We start from the raw sequence: 20492 nt of genomic DNA on the forward strand, positions 1-20492 counted from the left end.
GTTATACTCCACAAGAATGTGAGTTCTATGAGGGTGGGACATGGCATCTTCTACTATTTCATCCCCGTGCCCAGCACAGGGCCTAGGCTTAACTATCTTACAACTTTCAGCATGTGCCAGGAGCCACTCTTAACAATTTCTAAATATTAACTTGTTCAATCCTCACAGTCACGCTTTTAAGTAGATACTAATGTTACCATTAAACCCATTTTACAGAAGAAAATGAAAACACAAAATGTTAACCAGGTTTCCCAGGTTCAAAGAACTAGGCAGTGTTTCCAGAATTTAAACCCAGACAGTCTGGGTTCAGTCTATCCTCCCTCCCAAGGGCCGACTATTACTAAAATATCTCATTTCAAACAGAGATATGTGAACTCACCTACTTTTTCCATTTGCCTGGCTGACACCATTAACAAATATATTAAAAAACCACTGTGAGAATGTAAGAAAGGTTCTCAGACAGTTCAGCTTGCCACTGTGGTGGGAGGGATACAAAGTGCAAGTCCATTTACACAGTTACCATGGGAAAATGAGAGCAATGGCAAGCTGGAAAAGATGGAAAGGAAGTTGAGCAAGATGCTGAAATCATTGATAATGGGTCTGAATTAAGGAAGTCCTAGAAGCTCCACACTGGAGATGAGATGGGAACAATCCAACAGCTTGCTGAATGAGAGCCAAAGTACAGGATTAAATATCAGGAGAGAGTACCTGATGTCACAGTTGTAAAACTGACTACCCAGACATTAAAAGCTGTTTTCATGAACTTGAATGCAGTCAGTAAAACACTCCAAATGATGCTCTGTATAAATCAGCCAAATGCAAGAACATTCATTTTACAAACAGGGGACAGCAAAAACGAGTTCAAATAGTATAACATGGATGCTTCCTTTTCTTTCTACCTGTGATTCTTATCCAAACTTTCACCCTACTCCAACTTAGAAGTGTATTAGAAAAATATGTATTCTTCCTCTAGACTGGAGGTAAACTGATGTGAAATAAGATGTTTAACAGAAAGCACCTTGGGAAATTCTATACAAATATTTTCAGTTAACACATACTTATCACATATAATGTGCCTACCACTTCTTCTGGGAAGAAAATGACAAAGAACACACTGTCTAGCCTTTGTGGAGTCCACATTGTAAGTAGAAACATTTGTAAAGTCACGAGCATAGTACAAAGAGAGGAACAGAAGAGTGCAGTCCATGGCTTGGAGAGAAGAGGGCAGGCTCTAAGGAAAACGTGGAAGAAGGACTGATCTGGAAGGATGCATGGAGGTTTACCATGTCCTAAGGGGGCGGGGATCATATGACAGGGAGAGGGAAGAAGATAGGCACAGGTACTGTGAGTGCGAAGAACATGGCTCAGTTGGGGAAGTGAAAAGAATTCACAGAAGCTAAAGATTAGATGTCACTAGAGAAATAAATCGAAAATAAATTAGAGTTGAAAGCTGGAAACAAATCCTGGAAATCATGGTAATCATAACAAGAAAGTGGAAGTATATTTTGTAAGTGGTGGGAATTCACTAAAGAATTCTAAATAGAGACTGAAACTAAAGTATAATTCAGTTAGCAAGCAAGAGAGTATGAAACTGGATCCAGGGAGGCCAGTACTATTGTTCCACTCCAGGCCAGAAATGATTTCAACATGAACAAAAGCAGGAGTTATTAATTCACTTATTCATCCATTCAAAATATTGAATGCTCCCCACATGCCAGGCACTGTTCTAGGCTTGAGGATCCAACAATAAATAATAAAGACAAAACCTTGTTGTCATGGAGCTTATAATAAATGATAAATAAGTTTATTAAACAAACTAATTTTTGGTAGATATAAGTGCCACGAAGACAAATAATATAGAATGAGAGCTAAGGAAGTAATGGAGATAAGAGAGAAAGTAATTTGAGCAGAGATCTGAAAGAAGCACATGAGCAGGCCATGAAGAAACCTGGAGAAAGCTGTTCTAGGCAGAAGCAACAGCAGATGCAAAGGCCAAGATGTAGATGCAGGGTAGGTTCAGTGTGTCCAAAGAGGGGTAAAGAGGCCATGTGACCAGAGTGAGGTGGAGGGTGTGATGAAGTCAAAGAGAGCAGAGTGGGAGAGTGAGGGCTGCAGGTCACGTGAGGTCTTTCAGACCATGATAAAACTTGTTTTCACTCTAAATGAGATACATAGTCATGGGAAGGTTTGAGCAAATGAATACGATATTCATTTTACAAATATACAATCTGACTCAGGTTCTACGAAGATTACTCTACATGGCAAGTTTAGGAGAGACTGTTGGGAGCAAAGACAGAAAGAGAGAGCATGTAAAAAGATATTGCAATATTCCAGGAGACTGAGATAAAGCTGTGGAGTTATAAGAATTATTCAGACCCTGAACTTATTTTAATGTAGAACCAACTGGTTATGCTACTGGATTGGATGTGAGAGGGTGTGAGAGAATTAGAGAAATGAAGGTGACAATGAGAATTTAGAGATGGTGCTATGTTTGAAAAACAGATAGAAGCAAAGGCAGGAATTACAGGGTCTGAGTGAAAGCCGCATGGTAAACTGCTTAGAAAGACCTGGGTTTTGACCCTAGAATCTTTTTTTTTTTTTTCTTTTTTGAGACAGAGTCTTTTTCCCTTGCCCAAGCTGGAGTGTAGCGGCACGATCTTGGCTCACTGCAACCTTGAACTCTAGAATCTTGACTTGCTGTGAACTGTAGGCAAGTCACTCAACCTCAATGAACCTTGATCGCTTCATATACATGCAAATAACACCTATATATTCCTGAGTTTTAGTGGAGATCAGAGAGAATACATGCAAACCGTGGATCTCTGTGCCTTTCCCGTCACAGGACCTTAACTAGAATAGTGGCTATCATTCATGGCTTAGGGAAAAAGAGGTGTCCAACATGAGGCTCAGATATGTGATTTGGGTTATTTGGGGATGGTACAGTACTCAGAGATATTGGAAATGGAAAGGATCATGTTGACAGATTAAGAAAGCTGGGAGATCATGATTTCAGTTTGAAATACAAGAGAGATGTCCTATAGGCAGTTGAAAATATCTGCCTAGGGTTCAAAAGAGAGACTTGGGCAGGAGAAAGAAAGATTTCAAAGTTATCGCTATAAGCATGCTGGGCCATTTGCACAGCCTGGAATGACTGTGCCTAAGAGGTTAAAGTAGTATTAATGAGTGACGTGTCATTTGAGCAAAATTGTAAAAAACTGATTATATGTGTGTGTATATATATATGTGTGTGTGTGTGTGTGTATCCATTTTATCATGGTTACTCAATTTGCCAACAAACTGGGTAACCATGATGAAATGAGCAAATTTCTAGAAACACACAGCAATTACCAAAACTGACTCATGAAGAAATAGAAAAATTAAAAAGACCAATAAAGAGGTTGAATCAAATAAAAAACATACCAACAAGGAAAAGTCCAGGATCAGGTGGCTTCACTGATAAATTCTACCAAACATTTAAAGAAGAATTAACACCAATTCTGTAAGTCTTTCAAAAAGACAGAAGAGGAGGAAACATTCCCTAACTCATTGTGTAAGGCTAGCATTATCTTAATATCAAAGTCAGACAAAGATGTTATGAAAAAAGAAAACTGCAGACCAAAATCTCTTATAAATCTAGATGCAAAAATCCTAAAACAAACAAACAAGCAAAGTACTAATTGAATCTCAGAGCATATTAAAAGGGTTCTAAACCATGACCAATAGGGATTTATCTCAGGACTCCAACAGTGGTTCAAATAAGAAAATCAAAGCAATATATTATACTAACAGAACAAAGGGGAAAAAACATAGTCATCTCAATTGATGTAGAAAAGGCATCTGACAAACTTCAACATCCTCTCTTGATATAAAAAAAAAACCTCAGGAAGGTAGGAGAAAAGGGAAATTTCTCAACAAAATAAAGGGCATTTATGAAAAACCCACCATATTCAATAGTGAAAGACTGAAAAAGAATGCCACATATAAGAGCTAAAACTACATTTTCCTTATACCACATATAAGAGCTAAAACTACAAGACTCTTAGAGAAAAACAAACAAACAAACAACAACAACAACAAAAACCAGAAGGACAAATCCCACAACCTTGGATTTGGCAATGAATTCTTAGATGTAACACCAAAAGCATGATCAAATAGAGAAAAAAATGCATAACAGGTACTTCATCAACATTAAAAGTCCTTATGCATCTCAAGATATTTCCAACCAAGTGAAAAGAAAATCTACAGAATGAAAAAAAAATATTTGCATATCATATGTCTGATAAGAGCCTAATATCCAAACTTTAAAACCTCTTAAAACTCAACAACAAAAAGACAATACTATTTTAAAATGGGCAAAGGACTTGAAGAAACATTTCTCCAGAGAAGATACAGAAATGATCAGGAAGCATATGGAAAGTTGTTCACCACCATTAGTTCTTTGGGGAATGTAAATCAAAACCATGGTCAGATATGTCACACCCGCCAATATGGGTAATTAAATAAAAAATAAGTGTTGGCAAGAATGGGGAGAAATTGGAATCCTTGTGCATTGCTGATGGAAATAAAAAATGGTATTGCTCCTGAGGAAAACAGTATGTTGGTTCCCAAAAAAAGTTAAACAGAATTACCAAATGCCTCAGCAATTCAATCCTAGGTATATACCCCAAATAATTGAAAACAGGTGCTGAAATACTTGTATGCCCATGTTCACCACAGCACTATTCACAATAGTCATAAGGTAGAAAGAAGTATCCATCAACAGATGAATGGATAAACAAATTGTGATATAAAAATATAATGGAACATCATCCAGCCATGAAAAGGAATGACCTACTGATACATCAGACAATGTGGATAAACTTTGAGAACATTATGCTCAATGAAAGAAGCCAGTCACAAAAGGTCACATATTGTATATTTCATTTATATGAAATATCTAGAATAGGTAAGTCTCTAGAAGCGAAAGCAGATTGGTAGCTGCTAAGGGATGAGGGAAGTGGGGTGTAAATGTTTATTGGGTATGGAGTTTTATTTTGTGATCAGGAAAATATTTTGGAGTTAGAGAGGTGGTGCTTCTACAACACAGTCAATATACTAAATGTCACTGAACTGTTCACATTAGAATGGTTAATTTTATATCATGTGAATTTCACCTCAATTAAAAAAATGCATCACCTTGGTAGGGTGACAGTGTGGAGAACACACACACTGGAGACTGGACGTAGATGAAACAGTGAAGGTCTGAGCTATGTGTTACAAGTGGAAATGAAAACTAAGAAAAATGAATGAATCTGAGAGCTCTTTAAGAGGAAGAGAGACTGGAGTGGGGTGGGAAAGGGTGACTTCTATCCTCAAAAAGTAGGTTAAGAGGACAAGATTTTGCAGCAAAGGCAGACAGTTCTCTACTGAGCAGTCTGCATTTCAGAAATGTTCAGGAGGCACTTAAAAATATGGATCTCTATTCAGTAGATCAGTATGGGCTGCAAATGAAGATTTCAGAGTTTTAAACACATCATAGAAATAAATGGGACGGAAGCAGACAGAAAAAAGTCAACTTGTAACATCGTAGTTTTAAAAAACATAGCATGACGTTTCAATTCACCTAAGGGAATATTCAACAAAAGCATTCAGCATAGATTAAAAGATGGGTTAAATGTGATGGTAGAAAGATGTCCATATGCAGTTAGTATTTAATTTCTGGGCTGTATCAGTTTTTTGTGCAGCAGTACAATTAAACCATCTAAATAGGGTTTGTCTTTATGAAAATGCTTCCAATAAAAGCAGCAATGACTTAAACTAATTGAAATCACTGAACTAGGACTGTAGCTCCGTTCAGTATAGAGCTTTATATGTGTGCGTTTTTTTCTCTACAACTGTTTCTTTCCTCAAAAGAACTGTACTGTTAATAAAAGTATTTTTATGAGTATGCCCACTGGGAGTACATTGTTGCCTTAACCTTACCACTGAAGTTTCATGAAAGGACAAGGAAAACCTCTTGTGTTTGTGAGTTTCCTTTCATATGGACTGCTTACCCTATGCTGTATCCATTGGGACATGATGATGGATCTAAGTTCTGGAATTTCCCTCAACATTTAAGCAGAATTCTGCACTGTGCCATATCACACTGTACAGCTTTAATGTTTTTTCTTACATTGATTCCCTAACATGTGTCGATTCTTTGTCAACTACCAATCCCACACAAAGAACAGTGTTTTTTTTTCCCCTAAATTGATCAATATTCAGATTAATTTTACTGTCAACAGTAGTATTCTTTTCCTTTCAGAAATAATGTATGCTATGTCAAATAATTCAATTTTAATTCAAATGTCATAAGCAGAAAACTTAGACAACCCTTAGTAACAGCATTATTTAACACAAAGGAGTTTATATGCATTTTGGAATTTTGTATATGTTTGGCTTTACCCAAGTAAATAATATGTATGACCAGTCGCATCTCTGGTTTAACTGTCATTAATCAGTAAAGATTTGGCCAGACACATGAAAGCTGCCTTAAATCATCATGCATTTACACCTTGGAAGAACAACACAACGGTATTAAAACAGGGTACAAGCATGTCTAAAAGAAAATCAGAATTTATTTGCTGCCAACAAACCAGATGAATAAAATGATTACAATGCAGCTACATGTATTATGCAAGAAAAAGCTATAAATAGCACAAGACATTAACAGGCATAGGCACATACCAGCAATGCAACACACACACCCAAACCCACACACACACACACACATACACACACACTCCTATTTCCTGTTATTGGAAGACACTATGGGGGAAAAAAATTCCAAACTCACATCACACTGAAAAGGCTTTTCTCCAGTGTGTGTCCTCTTGTGCTCATCCAGGCCTCGCTTCTGGCTGAAGGCCTTGCTGCACTCTGAGCACTTGTACGGCTTCTCCTGCAGTCAACAAAAAGAGACCACCAAAATTGCCAGTGAATGAATGAATGCAGAGCCCTCCATATTCAGGTGACTGTTACAGGATCTACAGGATACTGCAGCAAATTCACAGATAGGCTGATATGGTTTGGCTGTGTCCCCACCCAAATTTCATCTTGAATTGTAGTTCCCATAATCTCCATATGTCATGGGAAAGACCTGATGGGAGGTAATTGAATCATGGGGGTGGTTACCCCCATGCTATTCTCATGATAGTGAGTGAATTCTCACAAGATCTGATGGTTTTATAAGGGGCTTTTCCCACTTTGCTCCATGCTTCTCTCTCCTGCCGCCATGTGAAGAGGGATGAGTGAGCTTCCACCATGACTGTAAGTTTCCTGAGCCCTCCCCAGCCATGCAGAACTGTAGTGTCAATTAAACCTCTTTCCTGTATAAATTATCCAGTCTCAGATATTCCTTCATATTGGTGTGAGAACAAACTAATACCGGTAGTATGAGTAATTTTACATTTTCAGGGGAAACAGGAATAATCTACATCTGTTGGACACTGAAAATGACTAGCTCAAGGCAGTTCAGTTTCAACACTGGACTGTGCTACATTTATTCCAATGATGTCCTGTCTTTGCAATGGTGGACACTGGATGGTTGCTGTGATGTAACTGCTTACACTTCTAGGTTGTTTCTTTTGATCTACGGGTACCATAAAAATCTATGGAGATACTCAGGGCATCATGAATGAAGAAAGTTTGAGAATCCTTGATCTAGAGGGTACAAATTGTTTACTGTCTAAGAGGAATTCCTAGAAATAAAAACTTTAGAACTAAATTTTCTACAGATTTTGGGAGATAAGTTCAAAAATAAATCAACTGTGATTTATGTGTTTTCTTTTTGTTGTTGAGACGGAGTCTCCTTCTGTCACCCAGGTTGGAGTGCAGTGGCATGATCTTGGCTCACTGCAACCTCTGCCTCCCTGGTTCAAGCGATTCTTTTGCCTCAGCCTCATGAGTAGCTGGGACTACAGGCGCCTACTGCCATATTCAGCTATTTTTGTTGTTTTTGTTGTATTTTTAGTAGAGATGGCGTTTCACCATGTTGACCAGGCTGGTCTCAATTCCTGACCTCAAATGATCCACCTGCTTTGGCCTCCCAAAGTGCTGAGATTACAGATTTGAGCCACCGTGCCTGGCTGATTTATGTATTTTCATTTCTATTACCTCATATTTTTCCAGGAGGATGTTCTTTTATAAAATCTAAATTACATTTCTTAAATGAGGCATTTTTATTATAAAAACAATAAAGAAAACTTAAGGCAAAGAAGTATCTCAAAATGAAGAGAAAAAATAATTTATAATTCCTTAGCCATCTTTGATACCAGGAACTTAGTCATATCACCATCTTTTTCGTCTGGATTAATTGTGAAATAAATTAATTAATATTATTCCATTCCAACAGTTTGCAAGTTACTACTTAGTGCATCATTAAAAAGTTTCATTCAGATTTAGGTAAACTTGCAGTGAGATTTTTTTTTATCAAATATATCTTCAAAAATATTGCTATAAATGTTCTTGGGCTGGGCATGGTGGCTCATGCCTGTAATTCTAGCACTTTGGGAGGCCGAGGCAGATTAATTATCTGAGGTCAGCAGTTTGAGACCAGCCTGGCCAACATGGTGAAATCCCATCTCTACTAAAAATACAAAAATTAGCTGGGTGTTGTGGCGGGCACCTGTAATCCCAAGTACTCCGGAGGCTGAGTCAGGAGAATCACTTGAAACCAGGAGGTGGAGGTTGCAGTGAGCCAAGATTGCTCCATTGCACTCCAGCCTGGGTGACAAGAGCAAAACTCCCTCTCAAAAAGAAAACAAAAACATTTTTGAATTGAGGTAGTGTATGCATGTTTCTTGTTAAGTTGTATTTATATTTTCTCCCTAGTATCAAAAATCTGTAACTTTTTTTGCAGACCCATAAAAAACAGTATGTAAATAACCAGACAGACATACATGTGCCCACCAACTAGCCTAAGAAATCCAACCTTCTCAATACAGGTGCCACTCTCAATTGCCTCCTCCCCCACCACCTGCAGCACTGTTCCATCTCCTCAGGGGTGACAGCTCCCTCAGATATGTTAAGTACCATTCCATTATCTTTCTCTATATTGTTACTACCTAGGTATAGATGGAACCTTAAGATAGAGTATTATTTTGCCATTTGAAAGTATGTAAATACTATCATACTGTATTCACTTTTTGTGCGTGTTCTGTTGAGATATACTTTATCATTGTTCAACATTATCCTCATAGGTTTCTAGGCCTCACTTTCATTTTTGTGAACACCTGTAGCTCATATTTACTAATTTTCAATGTTGTGCCATATTACATTAAACACATGTATACCACAAGTTATTTATATACATTCTCCAATGATGGATAGCTATGTTATTCCCAGTTGTACACTCTTATATATAATGTTGCCCTGAAAAATCTTGTACACTTGAATATAGGTGAAAGCAACTCTCTAAGGGATGTGTACCTAGAAGTGGGACTGACTCTTCAACTTTTCTACGAATGAACAAATAGCTCTGCAAAGTTAATAAACCAAGTTAATAAACCATTTTATACTCCAATATTCAGTGTATCCTTGTGATTCTATCACTTTGTTTTAGATGTTTTGAGACTTTTATTAGGTATGTAAGTATACATAAATTTTAAACTACTATATTATTGGAAATTAGAACCTTTTATCATTTTGACATGACCTTCTCTATCTGTAATAATTCTTCATTACCTTGAAATTAATGTGACTGCAATATAGCTATAAAAGCTTTTTAAAATTAGTATTTGCCTGCTATACCCATCTTTTTGCTTTCAAACAGCCTATATCCTTATGTATGGGGAGTAACTTTTATAAACAGCATATGACTAGATTTTTTTCACCCAAACTTTTTTGTGATCCAAAGATTATTTCTATCTAAGATGGCAAGTTTTGCCTCTTTACAAATTTGTGATTGCTGATATACTTGAATATATTTCTAATATCTGTTTTGTGCACTACTATTATCCTATTTGTTTTACAAGTTTTTCCCATATATTTTATTACATGTTTTAGATTGATCCTTTCCCTGGTACTACTTTAAAAGTTATTATCTCTATTTCTATCCTTTTAATGGTTATCCTTAAAATATTTTACTTTGTATATTTAAAACTAAAGTTTATCCATATGTTTTCTCTCCTACTGAATAATACAGGTACCGCAGAATGATCCTCTTACAAGTTAGTATGTAGCAGTATTTTATTTATATCTTGATTTTTAATGCTTGTCTTAGTCACTTTGAGCTGCCAAAACAAAATACCATAGACTGGGTTGCTATAAACAACAGGCATTTATTTCTCACCATTCTGGAGGCTGGAGGTCTAAGGTCAGGGTGTCACTGTAGTCAGGTTCATGTGAGGGCCCTCTTTTGGGTTACAAATTCCCTGTCCTCACATGGTGGAAGGAAAGTACTCTGGTCTCTTCAGCTCCTTATAAGGGCACTAATCCCATTCATGACAGCTACACCCTCATGACCCCATCAGCTCCCAAAGGTCCCACTCTCTAACACCATCATACTGATGGTTAGGATTTCACAAATGAATTTGGGGAGAATGCAAATATTCAGTCCATTGCAGTGCCTAATATGAAATCATCATTACTTTATACAATCAATGTGATTTAGCTCTATACATGTTTAACAATTTCTTTACTTTTCAGGCTTTTTTATTTATCTGATTTTCCAAGGATCTGTTGATGGCAAATTGTTTTTGACTGAAAATGACTACTTTTCTCACTTGTTGAATGAAAGTCTAAAAATCCAGTGAGATATATCATAGGCTCACTTTACTCTTTATATTTCTTAATATCTCTTTACCATTTCCATCTCTTTGTGTTGTACTCTAATTTCTTAAAGTCAATTGATTTTAAAAATCAGTTGGTCAATTCTCTTTTCAGCTTGCTGTTTAATGGTACCCTAGGGCTTTTAATTTCTGTTATCATATTTTTAACTTTTAGAAGTTTTATTTGCTCATTTCCCAACCCCATTTAATTTTTGATACAATCTCATTTTTCTCATAAGCAACTCATGTTGTTTATGCCTATGTGAAAATATTCTAGACATTTATATAATTTACTTTATCTGATAAAGCATTATCTTAAGATGTTTGGAAGTCTAGTTCTGCTTTTTGTGGTTTCTCCTGTCTCCTGCTCGTGGCTTTTGTTTCCTTGGGTGTCTGGGATTTGAAATCATGAGCACACGTTTGGTGGTCTTTATCTGTTAAAATCCTGTGACCCCTAGGTTGAGGGTAAGTCCCTCCAGACAGCATTTGTGTTTGCTTCTGCCAGGCACTCTGGGATGCTATCAATCAAAGACTGTTTTAAGTTGATTTATTGCCTTAGGGTTTTCTGGTGAGGCAGATATTGTAAGTCTGAACTCCACACTTGAGGGAAGGATTGTGGTTATAAACTCTAAGAAGAAAGCTTTCCCTAGCCAGCAATTACTCCAAAACAGTTAAATGTCTCAAGCACCAACCCCCTTACCAAAGGAAGATTATGTCTAGTCTCCAATTTTATTTTGAGCATAGCATTTCTAGAGTCCAAGAATAATAGTGGTATGGGATTCCATCTTGCCATATAATCTGAACACACAGTTTGTCTCATTTTCCCTGACACCATGAAAAACCAAGTCTTGAGATCACCAATGCTGGCAAACACCCTGCAGGTGCTGCATCCTCAACTTGAACTTATCACTCACTTTCAGCTCCATTTTTGTTTGTTGAATCCTGAGGGTTACCATTACTTTTTTACAAGTTCAGATGTTTGTTGTTTGCTTTGCTTTATCCAGCACTAATAAGTACTCCTTACAGGGCCTTTTTTCCAGGATATGGAGTGTCTACCATGCTGCCAGAAATGAAAGTAACTATGTGTATAATTTTAAAGATGTAAAAATAACGTTTAATGAGTCTTCACAGTCATCAGGAAAAACGTTGAATTTTCTTTGCAGTCCAAAAAATATAATGTGCTTTCCCCTCTAGTCTGAATAAACATAATCTATTTTCACATATCGCAATACCTTTGGCAACTTCAAATGTTTTTTCAAATATTCCACCGTTTTTCAAAAACTTGAAAATGAAAAGGTAGTTTTAAGTAATTGGATCAGAATTTGTTTGAAGTTGCTGGGATTTCTTACTAAGGCTTTTCTACTTAAACTTCTTTTTTAAAAAATACAAAGACATTATTACGAAGTATATGAGGAGAAAAAAAAGCTTAATCCCTACACTTTATCTGTAAGACCAGAAATTGTGAAGACATGAGGGGCACAGCACCATAGTAGCTGTCAATGACAGGTGAGGGTTTTGCAGAGAACATCCTAAGACAGAACTAACTGCCAAAATGCCATCCTAAGAGCAAGAAGAGGTATCAGAGAAGAAAAGGAAATGAAAATCAAGGCCTGAGCACCAGAGATTAAGAATAACCCTTTTACTCCTTCCCAAATTTCCTCTCAGGAGACACTGTCTAGGTGAGTATCCTAGACATTGCTCATACAGATGCTTAAGAGACTAGTTCCCTGCTAGTATACTGAGATTCTGGTGAGGGAGGAGGGCTTTGTAGTTATCACAAGAGGTTTAAAAATGCAAACATGTATTAATCATTGGCTTAGCTGAATAAATAATGTCTTATACACTTACACACACACACGTTATCCACTCACATACTGATACTTTTCACATGTTTATATATGCTATTGCTGATTAATTTAATATACTTCACTTACAAATGTCATTGAAATTATATTACCTTTCCTTATTTTCTCCTTCACAATATACTACAAGTACAACCACCTCATGTATTTATACATGCATGTTGGCAGAAAAGTAAAGGACAAAATGGATTAAAAAAAAGTAAAGGATAAAATTGGAAGGTTCTTCCAATTAAAGAAGTTTGAAGAGGAATCCATTTGATTAAGTAGTTTTCAATCTGCCTGGACTCCCTTTTCTCTACCTAGAACCATTTAAAGTCAGGGAGTCCTTGGGGTTTTGCCCTAAGAGAAGCTCATGAAGGTACCAAGATCATATTTCTATGTCAGTCTGGCAAGAAACGCTCTCTGTCATAACTAAGTATATTAACAGGCAGCTGTGTTTGCCCTTTAAGTGCCTCTCCTCTTCATCTCAGATCCTACACAGAGCCTGCACTATTCCTGAAGATATCACAAGAAGATATATAATTCATGGCAGATACTAGTCAGACTGTCTACAGTGCTCCTTGAAGGAACTTCTAACACCTACTATGAAAAAGGATTCCAATGTATAGTGAATGTCTTCAAAGCAAGTGTTAGAGAATTTCTGCTCCAGTAAATGGCTCTTATACTAGAGGCAGAGCCAAGAGGTCTTAGGTCACTCACCTCTAAAGTTAAGAGAACCAAGTAAACAAAAATAGGAGAAAATAAATGCATTTTCTTGCTCAGAGAGCAAACCCTCACATATCACTCCCCTTACTAATTTCTTTTCATTACCCCTAATAAGCCATGCCAAAGAAATACCAATCTGAACATGGTCAACACAGTTAGAAAGAACAAGCTCAGTGGTACAGGGGATAAACTTGGAGAGGCACTGATTTCTACTCCTGCTCCTTTCTCTGAAAATTATGGGAAAAAAAAAATCTTCACTGCCTCTAGAGCCTCCCTGAGTAGAATATATAGTATAAATTACACACTTTAACTCATTAGCTGAATTTAAGTAGAGAAAGAATGATTAGGTTCTTGATTAATTCTGTTTCTGGATGATTACACAGTTTAACTGACAAATAGCTTGTCCTTTGTCATCATAACTTGGGAATCATTACTAAATGGAGGCAATCTATTTGTTAAACGGTAATCTATTAGAGGCAGAATTAATCAGGAGTCTCATCAGTCTAGCTTTAATCAAACAATACTTGGCGGAATTCATTCAAAAGGTAGGATTTACACAGCTCTATGCCCTGCACCTTGTAATCTAGCTAAAAAAAGTCGTATTTTGTGTAGTTAATACCCACCTATATAAAAGAACAGTACCTTCAAATGTTACATTTTTTTTGATAAGATGAATTAATAAATCTCAACATCATCTGAGAGGGTTCTACAGAAACAAACAAAGTTTGTTTAAACAAAGTTAAATTTTAGATAAACTTTGGAGGACTGTGAACATGAAGTCCTTAGAAATAGAAATTGATTAGAAGCTTTCTTTTAGTTGAGCTAACAATTCCTGACCAAAAGGTTAGAGGTATGACCCCATCACACAGGCTACCAAAGATAAGGATAGGTCAACCTCGGATCCCTGGATGGATCCATCCCAGGATGGATGATCAAGGGTGGTTGATCCACACACAGTAGGTACATAATCCAAAGATATCCTGTGGTTGCTCTCTATGGTTTACATTAGACCACAATCAAATAAAATGGAAAATAAAACCAATGAGCTCTTTCTCTTATAGTCAGAGGCCAAGGTAAAGGTGTCACAAAATCATAGACTGATGCTTAATATGTTCTCTTTCATGATATGTTCTCTTTCTCTAGCCTGACTCTACTGAAATTGAGAAAGGGAAACTTGTAAGCAATGAAAGAAAACAGGAAGACTAGTGAGCATGGTGAGGACTGTCAGAGCTTGTGGTCTTCTGAATATATATAATCACGGGTTTGCTTAGGAGAAGGTTCAACTTGCCAGTGAAACACTAGCTCCTCTGTCGTTGTATCTTCTGTGAATACACTATGGATACACCTTTTCTCTATCTGTCTCGATCAAAGCTATAATAAAGCCACAGTGTACACACTTAATTAAACAATGTCCATGTGACCAACCTGGATTTCAAATAAAATTTAGAGATGTTTACCAAAGAGGAATCAGATGTGAAAGACAGTCTTTGTCTCTCTCACACACACACAAAAAGACATTTTAGGACTTAAAGGGTATGCATACGTTTTGTTCCAAATTAATTTTGTTTGGCTACTTTTTGTAGATTAGATTATTTTATAGCCATTAATGTTTACTCTATTAAGACTCACAAAATGACATATTTCACCAGATAATTATTTCCTATTTCTAAATTTAAAACAAAATCTAAAAAATTCGTAAGGGACTCTCACTAAGGAGAGACCCTGAGAACACCACATCATCAATTTACACTTAGACCTTTCTGCAAAAGTAGAACATTTTAATGCCTTTAATTTTATATCATTGATTTTAGAGAAGTTTGCCTTACCAAAAATGTTTAAAACAAAGGTTCAGCTGAAAGCAAAATAGTGTTTCATTTTAAAAAAAAAAACCATGAGGCACAAATTTGGTGTTAATTTCTTAAATATGAAATTTCTAGATAAACTAAATTTTATAAATTTCTAGTTTCCAATTTTCTCAGTTGCTATGGTAGTGGCTGATCTGTCAGACACATTACAAACTGTGGCACAGATGAAATTGACAACTTGTAAACAAAAAAGGCTTGTGTTACATTTTTAAAAGATGTGGGGCAGGTTCACTTAACCCTCAAACTTTCTCTTCTGCAAAATGTCTCACTAATATCCACTGTGGGATATGGAGCTTCAACTGTGAGGCTGTCTGTGATCACAGTCAGTCAGTTGTTGACTTTCTAGCCTGTACTCTGGCAAGAAACTATTTGCCAACCTTTCCTTAGACAAGGCACAGAGCACTTAAACTCTCCACTGTGGTCCAGAGCAAGGTTTCTGGATCTCAGCAAAAGGGCCAGATAATTCTTTGGTGTGAGGACTGTCCTGTGCACCCACTAGATGTCAGTAGTACACCCTTCCCCACTCCATCCTCCACCCAGTCGTAACAACCCAAAATATCTCCCTACATTGCCAAATGTCCCCTGGGGGGCAAACCACAGAAACACTATAGACAGTGCTTCTCAAACCATCTGTAATGAAAGACTTTTTCCCAGTCTGTTGCAGAGTGATACTTTTATAAAATATACTTAAAATGAATTACTAGAAAAATTATCATGTACTTCAATGTCACAGCAATGCCAAAATGCTACAAGAGTTCTAAACACTTCCTCATGATTTCTTTAGTTATCATAGACCAGAAATAAAGAGTTTGTGGGCTGCCACTGGTCTGCGAGCCACACTTTTGAATAGCACTGGTCTAGAATGCAAGTATCTTTGATCTTAGGATGCCCATAATTCAATTTTAACATAATCTAGATTAACAAACTATACAATAGACCTTATATAAAGATGCCTACCATCATAATTACACTTACACCTTGAATTAGATATAATTTTAATATTACATATAAAAATTCAAGTTTTATGGCTAGGGTAGTGAGGAGGTTATAAATGGAAAAAGAATTAATACTTGTTGAACTTGACTGCAGATACTTGGGGATTCATTATCCTATTCTCTGCTTCTGTAGATTTCACATTTTTCTTCTAAAAAGTTGAATTTGTTTTTTTTTAAAGCTGCTTTCATGCTATTCTAGAACTTAAAAATGTCGCCATTATCCTTCTGCATCAGGAGTCTTGTCTTTCTCTATTTAAGGGAACTATTTTGATATCAGGAAGATGGATCGTGTAAACATTCAGCCACCTCAGAAGTCAGAAACTGTGTCTTGCACGCCTGCTTCGAGACAACCCAGTGCTCCAGGGGCTGGCCTCGCTGTGAGCCACAAAAACGGACTGGTGAGCGGCAGATTCCCAAAACCTGGAGCCACAAAAATGGACTGGTGAGCGGCACATTCCCAAAACCTGGCCCGTCTCTCCCCAACCCCAGCATAGCCAGGCTGTTCACACGGGTCTGCAGTAAGGGCCTTCTTGTACTCTTGTATGACAGGGTATGTGTATAAATGGGCCTATATCTGTACTTCATATGGCAATTCCCACAACAGATCCTCCAAGAATAAAAGAGAGCTACAGATAGGCACCTGCGGTGGCCCTGACCACTGATCAGACGTCAGACTGATGGGTGCTCCTCAACATGGCAGAGGCTGAGAAACCCATGCTGTGATTTTTCAGAGTCCTCCACTTTCCTAGGAGTCAGGTAAGATTAGTAATCTTCCCTTAGTATGATGGGCTTTGAGACGAAAAGATGACTACCTGCTTCTATATACCAAATTCGCAACAGAATTGCGGGTGAAATTTAGAGGAGGGTTTGCAAGTGTGATCCCATGGGTTTCTATTACACACAGCTGAGGGAATAGAGCTACAGCCCACAGTACGGCATGCCATATATCTAACAGTTCCTCTTAATGGGCCCCTTTCTGAAAGTGCATGTGCCACCAGCTGCATACAATCAAAATGCATTGAGCTTCTCTCTAACAAGCAGCCTTGCTTAGAAAACTTCTTTTACAGATGTTTATAGCTTTTGTGGCTTTTTATTCACCGTCTTATTTTTATAGCCAGTGTGATCTTTCAACATATGACAAAACATACCCATGGCCTAGTAAACAATGCACCTAAAAATTATAACTCTTAGGAAGCTAGGAGAATATTTAAAGCAGGTTTCTATATAACACATCCATAATTGGTTTTGCATTGTAGCTAATGAAAAACACACTTCTATAAATTAGGAAAATGAATTGCACAAGCAACACATAGAACACTAAAAACAAGCACAGTAAATAGGATATAATTTTTATATTAAAGTGTTGCATACAGTCTTTAAATAGAAACAAGGAGGCACCTGGTCCCTTTTAATTAATCCACTCTGAGGCCCACAGAATAGTGCGTGTAAATGAAATGGCTGGGCAGCCAGAAAGTCCTGTCACTTGCATAAAGGTGATAAAAGAGCTTATCTGGCATATAGCACGCAAAGAAGCATCCAAACTAGCTCAAAAGTCTTGTTTTTCTGGGGCTGCAGGGGTAACTCAAACTAGTCCACTTGGAATCGTGAGACAAAACTGATAAACTAAACTTTTCCCTAATGTTCTCCTAATTTCTCGTCCAGTGGACTTCAACCCTGCCTGCACATTTAAACCACCTAGGGATCTTTTTAAAAACATTGATGCGTAGGGCCCACCCTCAGACAGCCTGATTTAACTAGTTTGGGCAGGGCCAGGCACTAGCTTTTTAAAAGCTCCCAAGGTGCCTCTAATGTGCAACCAGAAGTGAGAACTTCTGATCTAGTTCACCATCCTCTACCATAAGCATTGTAATGATAATAACAATGACAAAAACAGCATCAGTAACAACTCCTACTCTTTCTACTACTACTATTATACTCTACCAGCCCTGCACTGCTGCCTATGTTCACAAACTGCCTACTTTCCGCTGGCTGGCAAAGTGCTAAGAAATTTAGAGACTGTTTTCCCATTTAGCTGTTAAGCAATGCTGCAAATTTGCTATGGTTATTCTCGCTTTACAATGAAGAAACATTTGTTTAAAAACATGACCAAGGTTATTGTAAGGTAATGTCTGTGCTTTGGTAAAGGATAAGTCGAGGTAAACATCCAGTGACTCAGTGAGTCTACAGTGCAGGCGTAGAACTCCACTTGTTATCACAGCCATGTAGTCATAACATGGGAAGGCCATCACTTGGCTCTAAGCCACTATTTTCTGTAAAAGGTATAATTGCCCTGTTGACACTGTGCAGGCTCAGTTCAACATGGCTTGACATGGTGGGCACGTGGGTGCCCAGAGAAAGAGAGAGAGAGAGAATCAGAGCTGTCTGTCTTTGCAGAGGGACAGAGGGGAGCCAGGACACAGCTTGGCTTGCTTGTGGCCAAAGAGAGAAAGAGTTAAGTCAACTGACCCTGAAGGCAAGGGAGAGCCGGCTGCACAGCTGTGTATGGGGGCTGCTGGACTAAGCAGCCAAGACAGGGTGGACAGTGTGAGAAAGCTGTTAATGAGGGCTGCCTACGATCCCCCGAGTGTTCTTTCTGCTCATCCACCCACTCCCTCGAACCTCAGCATGGATCAGAACCTGACCCTTGGCATGACATTTGGTGTAGTCGTGAACCAGGCAGTCATACAGTCAGAGAGAGCAGAACAAAAAATAAGGCACTTGTAATCCTAGGCCTGTGTCTTGGGTGACTCTGCTTCCTACCTGAGCCTCTTCCCTGGTTTATATCACTGCTGGCAGAACCCTGATTCTATTTGGGTGTTGCCTTCTGCCTGGTTAAGCACCCTGGAGGAGGACCCTCCCCAGCCCAGCCGAAAGAGTGACCCTTGATCAGGCTAAGCCTTGGCTCCACACTTTCTACACACTGGAATCACCTGAAGAGCTTCAAAAAATGCTGATGCCCATCCCCAGAGATTGTGATTTCATGGTCTGAGGTATGGCCTGCCTTTTGGCAGTTTTGAAATATTCCCCGGTGATTCTAATTTGCAGATACATTTGGGGATTGATGCGCTAACCCAATGACAGCAATTCCATTTTCCTTGCAGCGATGGGTTTAGCTTAGAGCTACAGTGACCCGACTGTAATTACTGAGAAGAGAAGGTAAGTCTACAGGAGATTCTGAAAAAGGCCTCTTCTGCCTGTTGATGCAGACCACATAAAGAGAGCCTGCTGGAGCTGCTGCAGCCATGTGTTGAACAGGTGAGGAGCTGGCTGAGGACAGCAAGAGATGTGAGAAAAGTCGGGGCTGCTAACGACCCTGTTGAGCTATTAACCAACCACTTATGGCCCTTCCTCTGAAATTCTTGTCATGTGACTTAATACAAATCCTTATCTTTTAAGGCCCTTTCAGTTGGGCTTTTGGTTAGTTTGGGATAAAAATCATCCTACTGCCTACATCTTCCCAATCATTACACCATATGCTAATGGTCCTATCCTAGTGACACAGAATACTTCTAGCTTACATTGAAGCATAGCACTGACAATGAACAAAAAATTCAAGGTCAGTGGCTGGCTATTAAAAATGATAATACACAACACAGTCTAAGAATCCCGGCTCTAAAAATGGGAATGAGTGTTCTTTTACACAGCAACATTTTTCTTACACACATAATGAGAGTTACAAAGGAAGCTGAAAAAAATTTGCTGATAAGAATTCTGAGAACAATGTACTTGTGCATTGTAAAGAATGTCCTTTGTAATCCTTGAAAGAAAAGGAGTGCAGTTAAATGAAAGAGTGTTATTATTTAAATTATCTCATGGGAAATTACTTCATTCCCTGCATAATGACTAAGTGTTTAGATTTTTTATTTTAATCTTACAAAAGAAGAATAATCATATGAACAGGAAAATTTTGTTACAAGAAAGAAGTTATGCTCACCATCTTAAAAAATTACGATGCAAACTTTAAAAAATCAATGCAAATTGTAATGAAAACATAAGGAAGCATAAATGAAAGAGAAAGAAATATAAGGGAAGTAAATATGATAAAAATATAGAAGATATACAGAAAATATAAAAACATATATATACACACACTTATGCCAACTGATATATATAGTGTCCAAGACAAAAATGTTGACTTTCAAATAACATTGAGAATGGAAGTCAACTAAGAAAACAATAAATTGCCAGAGTTGGGAGAGCATGTTTCTGATGTAACTGTCTTTTTCTGTTGTCATGTATCATCCTCATTGCTTTGTGTTATCTTAAAAAATTGCTAAT

At 37.7% G+C, this 20492-nt stretch overlaps 1 protein-coding gene across 3 annotated transcripts in view; it reads right to left on the reverse strand.

The window, feature by feature from the left end:
- Positions 1–20492, reverse strand: part of PRDM5 (PR/SET domain 5) — a 232686-nt gene that overhangs the window by 11657 nt on the left and 200537 nt on the right. Inside the window, exons 14-15 of one of the 3 annotated variants that reach the window (XM_023220053.3) lie at positions 16521–16634; positions 6815–6919 (exon numbers count right to left, since the gene is read on the reverse strand). In XM_023220053.3, coding sequence (XP_023075821.1) covers positions 6815–6919; positions 16521–16634 — 219 coding nt within the window. Of the gene's footprint in view, positions 1–6814; positions 6920–16520; positions 16635–20492 lie in introns of those variants that run through there. The other 2 variants (XM_023220054.3, XM_023220055.3) reach the window with 2 other exon arrangements.

Source organism: Piliocolobus tephrosceles, chromosome 3, assembly GCF_002776525.5.
Source record: "Piliocolobus tephrosceles isolate RC106 chromosome 3, ASM277652v3, whole genome shotgun sequence".
Classification (NCBI taxonomy): domain Eukaryota; kingdom Metazoa; phylum Chordata; class Mammalia; order Primates; family Cercopithecidae; genus Piliocolobus; species Piliocolobus tephrosceles.